We start from the raw sequence: 14,947 nt of genomic DNA on the forward strand, positions 1-14,947 counted from the left end.
AATTCGTCTCGTTTCAACTCTGTCTTAAGTGTGAGCGAAGTCAAAGGAAGTTATAAAACGTATACGCCGTAGATTTGGACGAGATCTATAGATATCTCGTCCAAATCTATTATTGTACGGCGTATAGCGCTAACTCACGCAGTAAAATAACGAACTGCTTAGCACATATCGTAATGTACTATTTTATCAACAAAAAAAACGGGTTCCTAACTTTGTAAAAATCCACAGTAATAATGAAAAACAACTACTTTATTAGCAACATTTTATTGCATATAAATATATATTAAAAAAATTTACAAAAATAACAATCATTAGTATTATTAGTATGTGGCATTAAACAATAGGTACCTTAATATTATTATCACTAGGTCAAGTATACAAAAATATTTACTATTCAAGGCGTTCCAAAAATGCTGTTTGTGAAATATAAAATAAATAAAAATACTTGGAATACTGAAATTTCTCGTATTTAAAGGCTTCTTTACTTTGTCGACAAAATATAAAAACACTTCCTTAATATTTAAGATCGGAATTATTAAGAGACATGTTTGTTTTCGATTGAATGATAAAGAGTAACAGAAAGTCCACATGTCAAATAATGAAATAATGCACAATTAGATGAATTAAAAAAGTCGAATAGTCCAAAAATTATAATTAAATTGTAAAAAGTCACAATCCATTTTTATAAAACGTAATAATAAGGAATGTTATATAAATACTATTAATCATAAAAATAGTGTAAATCATAAAATTGAAAAAAATATTATATGGCATAGTAATAAATTCTATATACACTTAAATAGTTACAAATTATAATTCGTATAATTTATACACTAATTTTTTATCACACAAGTTGCACCAAACTCACTTTATATTAAGTCTTATTTTTCATTAATTTAATATGAATATTGGTTTGTAGTTTTCATCATTAAAACTACAAAATGTTTAGGAACAAGTAAGTAACAAACTGCAAATTAAATAACAAATAAGTAAAATTATATTTAAAGTATTTACTACTTACAAAGTAATTTTAAAACATTCAAATTCTTGAGTCTCGTAGAATTTAGAGGTCACGTTAATGTTAAATAATGCATCTGTCATTTGGAAGTTCGGAAGAGACAAAAAAATTTAAACAATATACGAACATTTAACGTTAACTTGATAAATTACACCCAGGTTGAGATCTACAGTTAAAACGAGACAGATTTGTGTCTTAAACATAAACTTGTCTCGGTTTAACTCTAAATAAAGTCGGAGCCAAGACAAAGTAAGCTCCATTGTCTCAGCCTTCTGTAAGATTCTTGATTTATATAATAATTAATATCACAATCAAAAATTTAAAAACAATAATATTCCCATAACCTATATAATAAAATTAAAATAAATAAAATTAATCAATTTTATTTTTTAGTCGGCGTTGAGTTTTTCCGCGCAAACAATTTTTTTAAAGTGGTACTTTTAACTAGTTTTAACGTTTGTAGGCCGTTATTACACTCTATCAGCGGAAAGAAGTTACATAGTATAGCGCGCTCTCTCTTACGTATGAAAGTCCCATACAAATGAAAGAGACAAAAATCTCAATGGGCGCTGACCATTTTGAGGCGCCCGCCAATTACAAACGAAAATATGTTTTCTAATTGAATTTCTAATGTTTTTGAAAACGTATTGTTTTGATTGGCTGTTGACTCAAAATGGTTAGTGCCCAAAGAGATTTGTTTTCTCCTGATTTAGATTTCCGCGGATAGAGTATAGATAAGTGTATTATCTATGGTGTAGTGGGGGGGGGGGGGGGGGGGGGTGCTACAGGTCGAGGAGGTAGGGCGAGTCGAGCGCGCCGAGCCCCGCGGCCACGCCCCCCTCGTTCGCGTCCGCGAGCTTGGTGCGCAGCATGTGGCCCGCTTGGCGGTTACAGTAGATCTTGTCCTTCGTGCTAGGTGGATAGAGAAAAAGCAGTTATACTCTATCCACGAAAGAAGTTAGCATAGAGTCTCTGTTACGTAATCTCATACAAATGACAGAGACAAAATCTCAGTGGGTGAAGGCATTTTGAGTCACCAACCAATCACAAACGAAACATTGTTTTCGTATTGAATTTCGAATGTTTGAAATTGGTTGGTGTATCAAAATGGTTAACGCTCACTGAGATTTTTGTTTCAGTCATTTGTATGTGATTACGTGACAGAGAAAGCACTATACTAACTTATTTCCGTGGATAGAGGTTTCTATCTCGTTAAAACAACAATCATCATCATCATCAACCGATAGATGTCCATAGATAGACATAGGTTTGTAGAGACTTCCACACGCCCCGGTCTTACGCCGCCGCTATCCAGCGGCTCCCTGCGTCTGTCCACCTAGTGGGGGGTCTTCTAACGTTGCGCTTCCCGTTGCGATGTCCTCATTCTATCACCTTGGAACGCCAACATCTATCGGTTTTTGGAACTATGTGCCCTGCCCATTGCCACTTCAGCTTCGCAACCCGTTGAGCTAAGTCGTACTCTGGTTTTCCTATGAATCTCATTTCTGATTTGATCACGTAGAAACTCCAGGCATAGGCTCCCTACATCCCTTTGAGTGGCTCCGAGCTTTCTAACGAGGCCGATGGGAGACAAATGACAATACAGGCGAATGAATAATGGATTTAAATCTAGTGAAGCGCTGCTCATTTGCCCAAAACAAAATAAAAACATTATTTTTTAAAACAACAAATTTTAATTGATTAAAATAATAATCGATCTTTGAAATGTGATTATTTATGGTTAGTAAGCTTACCCGATAATTACTCCAAAGATGCCCAACTCCGATACCAAATCCGTGAGTGGAGGCGGCACGGCCGCTCCGGGCCGGACCACGTACCCGGCCACCTGGGAAATTATCATTTATTATACACGCTGAAATTGTAATGGTCGTTTTCCCGAAGCGAAATGATTTTATTATAATAATAAAATTTCTTTATTAAGGTAAAAACCCAAAGCAAAAAAAACCACAAATATACAAAATTAAAATAAGTGAATATTTATACTAAAATAAAATTTTGTCATGGTATTACAATCTATTTATAAATATGTATAAAAAATTATTAAGAGTCAAAAATGGCAAATTTATCATCGAGAAAACAAAACTCGAATGAGACCTCGAACCAATAGTAATACCGCGTGCGTGCAGGCTAGTGTACGCCGTATCACTACGTGCGAGACCTTATTTTGCTCTAAACTGACACTTTATTGGCAGCACGGTTCGAGTGGATACCTACTGTTTACGTTATGTCTACATATGAATGACTTACAATGGTTTCTCACACTTTCGAGTTAATGATTTTTTATAGTACTACTGAGGGCAAATCATTCTTCCGCGGGAAGACAACCACTAAAATTTCAGCGTGTGTATTATTTCATCATCATCATCGTTATCAACCAATAGACGTCCATTGCTGTTAGGTCTCTTGTAGGGACTTTTTTTTTTAAATTCATTGATCACGGTTTCTATTGAGTACATTTAAAAAACACAGATCACCATCTTCTAGAAACTGTAGAAGTTTATGTGAGGATGGCGATGGATGGACTTCCACTCGCCATGGTCTTGCCCCATCGATCCATCATCATTAAGTCATGCTGATGCAGATGTCTGAATCAATGCGAATGCTCCGCATTTGCGGATGCGGATGCGAATATCCGTAACACCCCTGGTCTCAACCAATGGAAGTCCACTGTTTGAACTGTGATCTCGGCTCCCTACAACTCGTCAGATGTCGTCTCTCCTGATGTGAGGTGTACCGATGGTACGTCTTCCGATGTGGTGTCACCATTCCAGCACGTTGAAGCCCCAACATCTAACAACTAAGTGCTCAAAGTACTGGGAGAATATAACTCACCAACGGTGGTAATATCCTTTCCATGAGGATATAGGCGGCTCTTTCCCGACTGTGTCGCATACGCAGTAACGCCTCGCGCACGTCCGAGCCGTACAGGTTGTTGCCCCCACCTTCACGCTGAGGCTTCAGTACAAATCTGAAAACAAAAACAAGGATCCTCCTTTTGTTAAAAAGCGGCTAACTCCAAAAATAAATTTTAGAGTTAAACCAAAAAAACGTGAGCAAGTCAAGAGTGAATAGGCATCTCTTCTAGGCAAACGCGCTCCATCTTAGGCTGCATCATCACTTGCCACCAGGTCTGAGTGCAGCCAAGCGCTCAAACCTGGTGGCAAGTGGCGCAATCTATGAATTTAATAAATAAACTAAAATAATAAAAAACTCACCTCTCAGCATCCGCTAAAGCCATATCCACAGCCCGTTCTCCATTCTCATCAAAGTCAAGAGAGTAAAGGCCTGTGAAGATGTCCCTGACTCTCCCAGTCGCTGCTCCAGCGCCCATGAACTTCTCCAGAACTCCGGGTGCTGCTAGCGCTTGCTGCACCTTCTTCGTTCCAGCCAGCTGGTAGTGAATGGAGGGGCATTTTATTGCTCTGGAACAAAATTGAACGCCATTAGAGTGAATGGCGTGACATCATGCTTGACATGCACTTTGAAGATAGCATTAACTCAAGCATGATTATCGACATGGGGGTACCAAGGTGTTGGAGTGACCTCGCAAAGTAAAGTTCAAGTGTTGGCAGTCCACTAGGTGGATAAACGACGTTAAAATTGCAGGGAACCGCTGGTTACAAACGGCACAAGACCGTGGTGAAGTGAAAGTTCCTATAAGAGATATATTAGTGCGATGCGCTTTCTGTAATGTAGAAATGTTACAATGGGTGGAAGGCAACGATCCCGCCTAAGATCATCGGCGCTTTGCTCCGCAGTGTTCCTGTTGTTGTTCCTGAGACGCCAGGCCGACTCTGGTAACGTACCCATGGAACCGTCACCCACCACAGCCGGCCGCAATGAGGACGAAGTCCAAGCGCCCGTCAGGACCAACACCGTTTATTTGTTGGGGCCCGCTCACCGTCACTTTGCCTCCGAAGCTACCATACTTCAGGGGCCGGGCTTCATCTATACAGGCCAGTGTGATAAAACGGTGTGCTTTTACTGCGGTGGTGGTCTCAGGGACTGGCGAAATGACGCCGTTCCTTGGAAGGTGCCCCGCCCGCGCGTTTGATCGTTGCGCGTACGTGCATCTTGTCAAGGCTAGCGAGCACGTCAAGTCGGAAGCGTCCGTCATCTCCGCACCGGTAAAAGAATATGAATCTGAAGCTCCGTCCTCGACCTCCGTACAAAAACCCAGCAAGGCGACGAGTATGTGCAACATCTGCAGAATCAACAAGAGAAATGTGTGCTATACGCCGTCGGACATGTGGCATGTCAAACATGCGCTTTATCCGTGAACACAAGCCCCATATGCCTACGGCCCGCCGTTTATTTGTTGGGGGCCGCTCACCGTCACTTTGCCTCCGAAGCTACCATACTAGATAGTTTAACGAGTGGCCGCAAGGTTTGCACCCAAAACCAGAGGAACTTGCCGAAGCGGGTTTCATCTATACAGGCCAGAGTGATAAAACGGTGTGCTTTTACTGCGGTGGTGGTCTTAGGGACTGGCGAAATGACGCCGTTCCTTGGAAGGTGCACGCCCGCGCGTTTGATCGTTGCGCGTACGTGCATCTGCATCTTGTCAAGGGTAGCGAGTACGTCAAGTCGGAAGCGTCCGTCATCTCCGCACCGGTAGAAGAATATGAATCGGGAAGCTCCGTCCTCGACCTCCGTACAAAAACCCAGCAAGGAGGAGGCTTGTTGTTGTGTTGTTCAGTAGTCGTTTGCAAAAAATCAAGCAAAAAAGTAAATAGCACTAAATATGGCATCTCATTTTACAAGTAAGTACAAGTATATCGTTGTTATTTTCCATAAAAATCAATAACCGTTCCAGATATTCCTGAAGAAATAGCCAAATTGACGGAAATTGAAAAGAGGTCTTTATTGAGAATTGTGCCGTTCATACAAATTATTCTAGTACAAAACCGCTTCAGTCAGGATTGGTGTAGGGGGCAAGTTGTTCTATTCGCCAAGGATATTTTACTAGTTTCAAAATTCTCCAAGATTTCTAAACCGATTAAAAAAATATTTTTTCAGTGGTAATAAGAAGCTTGCGGGTAGTTCCCATAAAAATTCTGACTGCTACTCAACAGTACGTTCCAGTTTACAAGATTAGCCAAGATCACTTGGAGTTTATGTTTGGACACATTAGATCTCATGGTGGTTGTAACACTAACCCAACAGCGCGACAGTTTCAAGCAATATAATATAAAAAGCTCTTAGTAAAGTCGGAGCTTCGAAATCTTGACCAGGGAAATTGTACATCCCTTGAAGAAATTTTTATTTTAACATGCTCCTCTGCTGTCAAACATATAAATCTTTCGATCGAACCTTCAAAGTTAGATGAAAGTAATGATGAAGACGAAATTACTTCATTGTATGAACAAGCCATGTTTGACGAAGAAATAAGTATACTTGTAGAAGATACTACAGAATTTAGTAGTCAGGTAGTATCATACATAGCAGGATTCATCGTACATAGGTTGCGGTTTGATTGCGAATACAACTGATGACAATCACCTTCGGTTTATAAAATTGAAGGATAAAGGTGGACTTATATTTCCTTCCAATGACGTAATAACTATTTGTAAACGTATGGAAGTAATTATAAAATCCTCCATTCTTTCAAATGATAAAATAAAAATATCATCTAAAACTGTAAAACAACAGCTGATGTCTAAATCCTTAGCGCATTTTTAAGGAGAGAGCTCCCCATGAAGAAACTTTTCTTACCTTATTAGCTGAAGTCGAAAACATGATTAATAGTCGACCGCTGACTCATGTTTCGGTAGACCATCGTGATCCAGAAGCTCTTACTCCAAACCATTTTTTACTCGGCTCATCTTCAAACTTCAACTCATCATTGTGAAATGATCCAAGCCGTACCTCGGCTTGGATCATTTAACAGTTTAGGAAGCAATGGCGCATGATATGTATGAAATATGTAGGTAGTCACAGAACTTATATTATGTCGAGCGTCATTTATATATCAATAGTAGAATTCTGAAAACGAGCAACCTCCTTCGTGTTTTCTTCAATCTACGCGATATTGGCGAAGTAAATTATGCCGTGGTGGCACTACCAAAAGCCACTAAGCAAGAAACAACAATGAATAAAGCAGTCAGTAGCGGAATCTCGTTGTTTTCAAACGTAACGTAACGTTAGATCTTAACGTCTCTAAATGTTTTGCCATATCTTTTACACGTAAAAACAATGTTTATAAAATCCACATACAAATTAAAAAACCAAGAGCTGGATCATGTATCCTCTATACGAGATCTAGGTGTTATAGTTGATGGTAAACTTCTATACGACATTCATGTGGATCAAATTGTGAGCAAGGCATCAAAAATGTTGGGATTCTTAATCCGATCGTCTAAAGATTTCACTAAACTCAAAACCATTAAAGTTCTTTATTGTGCCTTGGTTAGGAGCAATCTTGAATATGCATCTCAAATTTGGAACCCTCAGTATGAAGTATATATTCAACGTATTGAGAGAATCCAGAAAAAATTCACTCGGTTCCTCAAATACAAATTTAAACTCAAATCTAATACAAGCTACGAAGGCATTTGTGCCCAGTTGCACCTATTACCACTGACCACTCGGAGATATATAAGTGATATTTCCTATCTAATAACTATTGCAAATAACTCAGTAGACTGTGCGCCGCTTCTTGAGAAGTTACACTTTAAAGTCTAGCAATACTCATCCTCGCTTCTTTTCAATGTTTCACACACCGCATACGCATACCAATTTTCGTAGAAACTCGTTTATGCTTAGATCAGCCTCATCGTTTAATAAAATTTGTAAAAATGACAAAAATTTGGACCTATTCTGCATCACTGGTACCACTATTCGGAAAGCTCTGGCCAATGAATTCATTAACGCTCATACCTCAGTTGAATAATTCGTTGGCCAGATCTCGTTTCTCGTTTTTTATTTTTTTTATTTTATTACTTTTCCCTGAAATTTCTCTCCCCCAGTCGAGTTTTTTTGTTATTCTTATGTGTATTCTATCTGTGAAAACTTGTCATTAGCTTTAATCTTCTTCTGTTTTTACCTATTCATTTTTTCATATTAGCTGTAAGTTTTCCTGTTAAATAAAATAAATAAATAAACACTAGCGACGAAGTGGAAATAATTCGTATGTTGAAGTAAATTCTTGAAATATAATAATGCCACTCGGTAAAGTGGAAAGTTTTCATGCGGGAACACAAGATTGGGACGCATACGACGGCATGCGCCACGGCTGCGACGAGCGTGCCAGCATCGGGGACAGGCATTGTGGACGACGGCCTGAATCGAGTGGGCGCAGCGCGAGGCCAGCGCGCGCCGGGTGGCGGCGGCCCCAGGGCCGGCAGCAGCGTGGGGGCCCGAGGCCTCTGCGGCCAGTGCGCAAAGGGGCCTCATCCAGAAGGAAGATGCAAATATAGGTTTTATAATTGTGATCTATGTGGGGACAGAGGTCATTTGAAGGTCAGATGTCCCCAGAAGCGAAAAAGTGAGTGGCGGTTCGAGACAGAAACAGAAAGGTCAGATCAAATTTTAACAATTCTGATTCAGATAGTGACGACGATTGCCACTTTTATAATTTTATAAGCGGCAGAGACGATGGCCCCTAATATGCGATTTTAAATATTAGCTCAGACTGGCTGATTTGTTTTGGGCCAGATGGGTCAAAGAAGTTTTACCAGTTCTTCTCCCTAGGAAGAATGGCAAGATGAAGCACCAACTCTCAAAAAGGGTGACGTGGTGTTGATCGTAGATCCAAAAGCACCACGAGACACGTGGCCGAAGGGAATTATCGAGAAAACTTATCCTGGAAAAGATGGCAGAATTAGGGTGGTTGACGTAAGGACCAAATCGGATATCTTCCGGAGACCTGTAATTATTTCCTCTTCCTACTAATGATGAGTGTCACGGTCGTGACACTGGGCGGGAGGATGTTACCGACGCACCACCATAAAATCACACAATGTACGGCGCCACTAGTCTTTATATGTAAACTGTAGAAATTATATTGGCAACACTCGCCGCCATTACGTTTGTGAGTAGTCTGAAGTGAACAATGTCGTCCCGCCCTGCTTTTCTAATAATTTAAAAATAAATAAGTGTTTTTTATTTCAAAACGTCCAAACCACGCCTTAGGACCTATCCGCTTTGCACATCCCCCACAAGCGAGAATAAAGTCTAGACACAGTGGTCGAAAAACATACTATTGTTATATTTTAATTGACAGATATTTTACCAGCCGAAACGCCATACTAGGTTACTATCGTAACTGCAAGGTCGGTAAAAGGACAGTAGGTTGTTGCGCCCACATAATGACTGTAATGTGGTACTTGGGTTATGAGAGGCATAGAACCGAAAATGTACAGCCTTTTCTAGATAATATTTTAATATCGATTCCAGAAAGTATTCATTAAACAATTTAAAAAAGGTTGAGTTTTATTTTACTTTATTTAATAAGTAGCTGGTGCCCACGACTTCGTCCGCATAGAATTGGTTTTTTTAAAATCCCGCGGCAACTCTTTGATTTTCCGGGATAAAAGTAGCCTATGTCACTCTCCGTCAATCCGTCGCACCGTTGCGAAGTGATTAAAGGACAAACCAACAAACAAACACACTTTCTCATTTATAATAAGGGTACTGATAATTAAAAAACTACATTCTTTTGTATCCTTATCAATTTATTCAAACAACTTATCACAAGAATGAGTGATTTTACTACATAACCTACAAATCTTAAAACATGAAATAAAAACAAAACCCCAGGTCCTACAAAAATATCATTTTTGGACATAAGTAGTAGTCTAACCAGACCAGATGTTCCTGTTGTAGCCCCTACCACATCTAAATCTGTTACTAATACAATAAATAAAAACACTAATACTGGTAGTGGTAGGAGTGATCCAATAAATAGATGGAATGCAGCACCTAAACTTCCAAATAAAGTGAGTGGGAAAAATATTGTAACAAATAATACCAAAGCCCCTAACGAATTTGCCTCTTCGTCCAGAGTTAATAGCGAACCCTTTGATACTTTTCAATATTCTCCCACCGTGCTTTTATATTTTTTCACTATCGTGAGTAGATATGTCGCGTCAAAGCATTTTTGGTAGGATACATCTATTGGAACCAAGGAGTTCAGAGACAGATAATTCAAAAAATGTAAAGGGATCTCAGTGATCACAATATTTTGGTACACGAATTCAAAACTGCTCTGGAGAACATGCCTAATAAAAGCTTTAAAGTAGTGATCCAACCAGACCGCGTTCCGCGCGGGCAGCACGAGCGGCACTACACACGCCTACCACTAGCGAAGTGGCGGCCGTGGTGGCCGGCTCGTAACACACCGCCGGCAGGGACATCGTGTTGCGCATGCGCGATGGACAGCTCAGTCGCATTGCCGACAGACATAGGTTCTACGACGCTCTCCAGTACCCGATTTTTTTGAAAAGGGCAGGAAGGGTATCATTTTGAAATACCACAGATGAATCCACAGACTGGGCGTCCAGTGCCCAACAAAAAGTTTCATGCATGGACTTCTATGCCTACCATCTCATGGTGCGTAACAATTATTTTAATCTGCTGCTGCTCTGCAAGCAATTTCTGCTGCAGTTCTTAGTTGATATGTATGCCAAAATAGAAAGTGAGCGTTTCAGACACATCATCTCTTTGAATCAAAGTAAGTTGCGAGCAGAAAACTACATACATTTGCAAGACGCTGTAAGGAATGACACGTAAGTTAACGGAGGGAACATGGTTTTACTCCCCTCCTCCGTCGTAAACAGTCCAAGACATTTCCATGAGTACACGCAAGACGCATTCGCATATGTTCGGCACTATGGTCGCTCTAATCTGCTCATCACATTTACGTGCAACTCGGCTTGGCCAGAGATTACCATCGAAGTTTGCCTGGCCAAAAAGACGTCGAAGAAAAACTTTCTAAGAATAATGTGACGGTAGCTGAATTTTTTAATAGAATGCATTCTAAGATAAATAAACGTAAGCGAATGACGTTGAAATTTCCTCCATCCATAAGAAAGTTTGCCCTTACCTTAGAATTTCCTTCACCAGCTGGCTACAAATATGTCAGAAGGGTATTTGACTCAACTTTACCACATCCATCAACCCTTAATAAGTGGTATCAAAATATAGTTGGAAATCCAGGTTTCTTGGAGGAAGCATTCCGGGCGTTAAAAGATGAAGTGGTTGCAACTAATGACAGAGAATTAATGTTCTGCTTGATCGTATATGAAATGGCCATTAGGCAAAAAAAATCAACGAAAATTAATGGAAGGATTAGTCTCTTTTAGTGAAAATACGGAAGAAACAGCGACTCAAGCCTGTTTAATGTTAGTGCCAACAAATGATTCTTTTAAGTTACCCTTGGGCAATTTTTTAGTAAATGGGTTTTCAGGGCAACAAATAGCGAATATTCTCAAAAGAGCTTTAGAAAAACGCCATGAAGTTGGAGCCATAGTAGTGACCAGTGGCGAGGGGTGAAAATCTGAAAAAGGGAAGCCGGAGCAACAAAAAAAAGTTCTTACCTAAAAAAATATCAGCTCCACACCACCGTCACCGATTCACCATTTATTTTGTAAAAGCACTGGTATTTTCAAAATCTTTGTGACTTTGAAAAAAGCCTTTTTATGTTGCTGTGAGACACATCTGTGCTTGCTTGCTTTATTAAATACACACTTAACCCAAACCAAATCAAAAACTAAGTATACCTAACCATTTTAGTCTTTAGTTTCAGTCAAATTAAAAGATAATCATCAAAGAGATTCCAACACAATCGCTAATAAATAGAAAACAAGGCCAGAACAGTCATTTGTATTCGAAAGGAATATGCCTGTTCTTTTTTACGAAATGAGCTAAAATCTAAACATCTACTTAATTATGTGAATTTAATGCCATTTCTTATGTTGAATTACCAAACTGAAACTAAATCAATATTAACTTACACTTATTAGAATTATTAATCACTAACCCCAATTTATTATACTTAAGTATATCAAAATAACATAATCACAAACTTTAAAATCAAGCGCGCATGATGCTTCACCTTCACGTAAACAAAATATGTATCAAAGCGCCCTACAAAATACAAAATAGTAGTATGTACCTGTTGAAACAGTACTGTGAATACAATTTTTAATTTGGAGGTGTAATACAGTAACCCGGCATGCAGCGGCTTATTCGTGTCAAATTTGTCTGACCTGTCAGAGCTACAAATTCGTATTTGCTACCGGGCCAAATTAAATTGGTGGTTCTCGTCCGTAAAGCAAGACAGACGTTGTTCGCTTCCTAGGGAAATGAAAGAGATGGAATGCTAAGAAAGCGCTAAGGCATAACCCGATGTTTACCGGGTTGTTTGCGAGTTTACTATACTATTATATTAGCTTGTTTATAACTATGACTTGATGCATAGCATAGATTTTATTTGATGTTATTATAAATTTTTAGGCAAATAAATTTCGTACACAGTACGTAGCATGCATTTGGGCTTTGGCCTACATTTATGTCACTAAGTACTAGTAGTACCTAAGTACTTACGCTATATGCCAATTCTGAAAGGGAAGCCGATGGGAATCGTGTTATATGGACATTTCGCCACTGGTAGTGACCCTCACTTTTGATGGACATACTTCAACTTTTGCTGCCGCTAACGATTTGGGCTGTGAATTAGATGAAGATCTAAAAGTTTGGTTGATACTTGATCCATGTCACATGGTGAAATTGATATAAAATACGCTAGAATACAAAAACGAATTTATAGATCAGGCGGAAAAAGTATACATTTTCAATCTTTAGTAACTAAGTTGTTTCCTGTGTGTTAGAGACTTAAAAAGTGACTAGAGAAGTTACTTTGAGTGGAGTGTTACCTATAGTGTTAGGTATATTAGTTCAACTTAAAAATAATAATAAAAAACATTCACGTTGCGTCGTGCTTATTACGTAAAGTAGGCATTATACGTACGGACTACTTACCTACGCGACGTTTAAGAACAGTTGGCGAACTTCATGGTTATAGTATAGGAGCCTGAGCTACCTAATAAGATGCCTACGTAATTACCATTTGTGGTGCATTGACTTTGAACCTATATGTACTTAGTAAATAGACTTATGTGGACATGGTGCTAACACGGTCGCGTGCTAATAGTGCTTCGCGCGGTACGCACCAGCTTGTAGCTGGTACTAATACGCAGCAGCCTGTAGCTGGTGCTGCTACGATGCATTCCGATGGAGATGATTTATTCGTCGTGACGTATTTCGACGTACGCACGTCGACGCCGCCGCTAGCCGGACCATCATCCGCTGGCGCCTCCGCCCCATCGTCGCCGCCGCAGTACGGGCGTGAGCGGCCTGACCTCGCGCAGGTGGCACAGCTCGGGCAGGCTCCGCCCACCGCCGCAGTACCACCACAATCAGTTGTAATGACGGACCAACAGACCAGAGCGACCCTGTCATGCGGACGCAAGGACTCAAAATAATAATTTCCATACCCATAAAATAAAACCGAATAAGGCCTCGAACAAAAAAATTAAACATATAATAATACCTACATTAAATGTGCAACTCAAAAGTGGAAAAAGAAAACATTTTTATAAATCAAAATGGAGATAAAAACAGCGCTGGCATATTTCATCAATAAATATAGTAATGATTATAATTTGCACACTTGTACTACTGAGAGTATTATACGTATTATTCAAATTTTACAAGATATACCACGAGAACTGGATGAGAAAGCAGTTGTCAACACGTGCTTAGAAGGTCACGTCGATCTCGCAGTGGAGGACCAGTGCCAGGGAGTGCCTGTGAAAACTGCCGCGCTCCTAAACCGTGTGGATTGTGATATTTTTACTATTCTAGAAAAAACTATTATAAGTGCAAAGTGCAAAATTGACTGTGATGTATGACGACTTGAACTTAAATAACGAACTTTCCAAGATAAAAGTATACTTAGTAAAAATTAAAAATTAAATTAATTACCGTTCCTATGTCGCTAGGTAGATTTAAAAGCGTTTTCCGTTCTGAGTTGGAAAACTACTTAGTTGAACATACCAAGAAACTAGACGCATGCTTCTATAGGCCAACAAAAAAAGAGTTAGCAAGGATTGCATATGATCTGGCAGAGAAAAATCCTTGATCATAGAAAAAAACAAGCCAGTAAACAATGGGTAGAAAATTTTATAGAAAACATCAACTCAGCCTACGCCAGCCAAACACGTGCTGCTGGCTTTAAACCAAGTTCAAGTACAACGGTTTTATTCAAATCTCAATGAGGTTATGACGAAACACCATTTTGTCGGTAGAGAAATATTCAACTTGGATGAAACTGGCCTACAAACAGTCCGTAATAAATTACCAAAAGTTTACTCCACTAAAGGGAAGAAGATGTTGGCAAAATTATGACTGCGGAAAGAGGTCAAACAGTGACAGCTGTATGCTGCATGAGCGCCACTGGATCATTTGTAGCACCAGCCTTAATTTTTCCTAGGAAGCGTCAAAAAAAGAGCTGATTGATGGAGCTCTAGAAGACTCCTTGCGGCTTGTTTCAGATTCTGGGTACATGAATTCTGACTTGTTTTTACTGTAGCTCAAGCATTTTATTAAGATGGTAAGATCATCCAAAGATACACCTGTTCTGTTTTTTGTAATTTGAGTTTAGCAACAATAGAATTAGCACGTGAAAATGGAGTGGTTTGTGTGAGTGCACAAAGGTGCACGCACACAAACCTTCTACGGTCATTTTACTCTGTGGCGAAATTGTGAAGCAAAAAGGTCGCCGCTCTGTGACGGACATTGACGTTTGCTCGGCTCTCTTTGGTTTTTCCCTCTGAATGCAAAAATGTATGATTCTCGTTGTAAACTATAATAACTTATGCAAATTAAACAAATCTCCATGTAATT

The 14,947-nt window shown here is 39.5% G+C and overlaps 1 protein-coding gene across 4 annotated transcripts in view; it reads right to left on the reverse strand.

Moving 5' to 3' along the window:
• Positions 1-254: 254 nt before the first annotated feature.
• Positions 255-14,947, reverse strand: part of LOC117983855 (glutathione synthetase-like) — a 44,099-nt gene continuing 29,406 nt past the window's right edge. For all 4 annotated transcript variants that reach the window (XM_034970480.2, XM_034970478.2, XM_069499774.1 and 1 more), the window contains 4 exons: positions 4,255-4,461; positions 3,872-4,007; positions 2,773-2,864; positions 255-1,930 (listed from right to left, as the gene is read on the reverse strand). In XM_034970480.2, coding sequence (XP_034826371.1) covers positions 1,801-1,930; positions 2,773-2,864; positions 3,872-4,007; positions 4,255-4,461 — 565 coding nt within the window. In that variant the 3' untranslated portion in view covers positions 255-1,800. The remainder of the gene's footprint in view (positions 1,931-2,772; positions 2,865-3,871; positions 4,008-4,254; positions 4,462-14,947) is intronic.

Source organism: Maniola hyperantus, chromosome 7 (assembly GCF_902806685.2).
Source record: "Maniola hyperantus chromosome 7, iAphHyp1.2, whole genome shotgun sequence".
In the NCBI taxonomy this organism is placed as follows: Eukaryota; Metazoa; Arthropoda; class Insecta; order Lepidoptera; family Nymphalidae; genus Maniola; species Maniola hyperantus.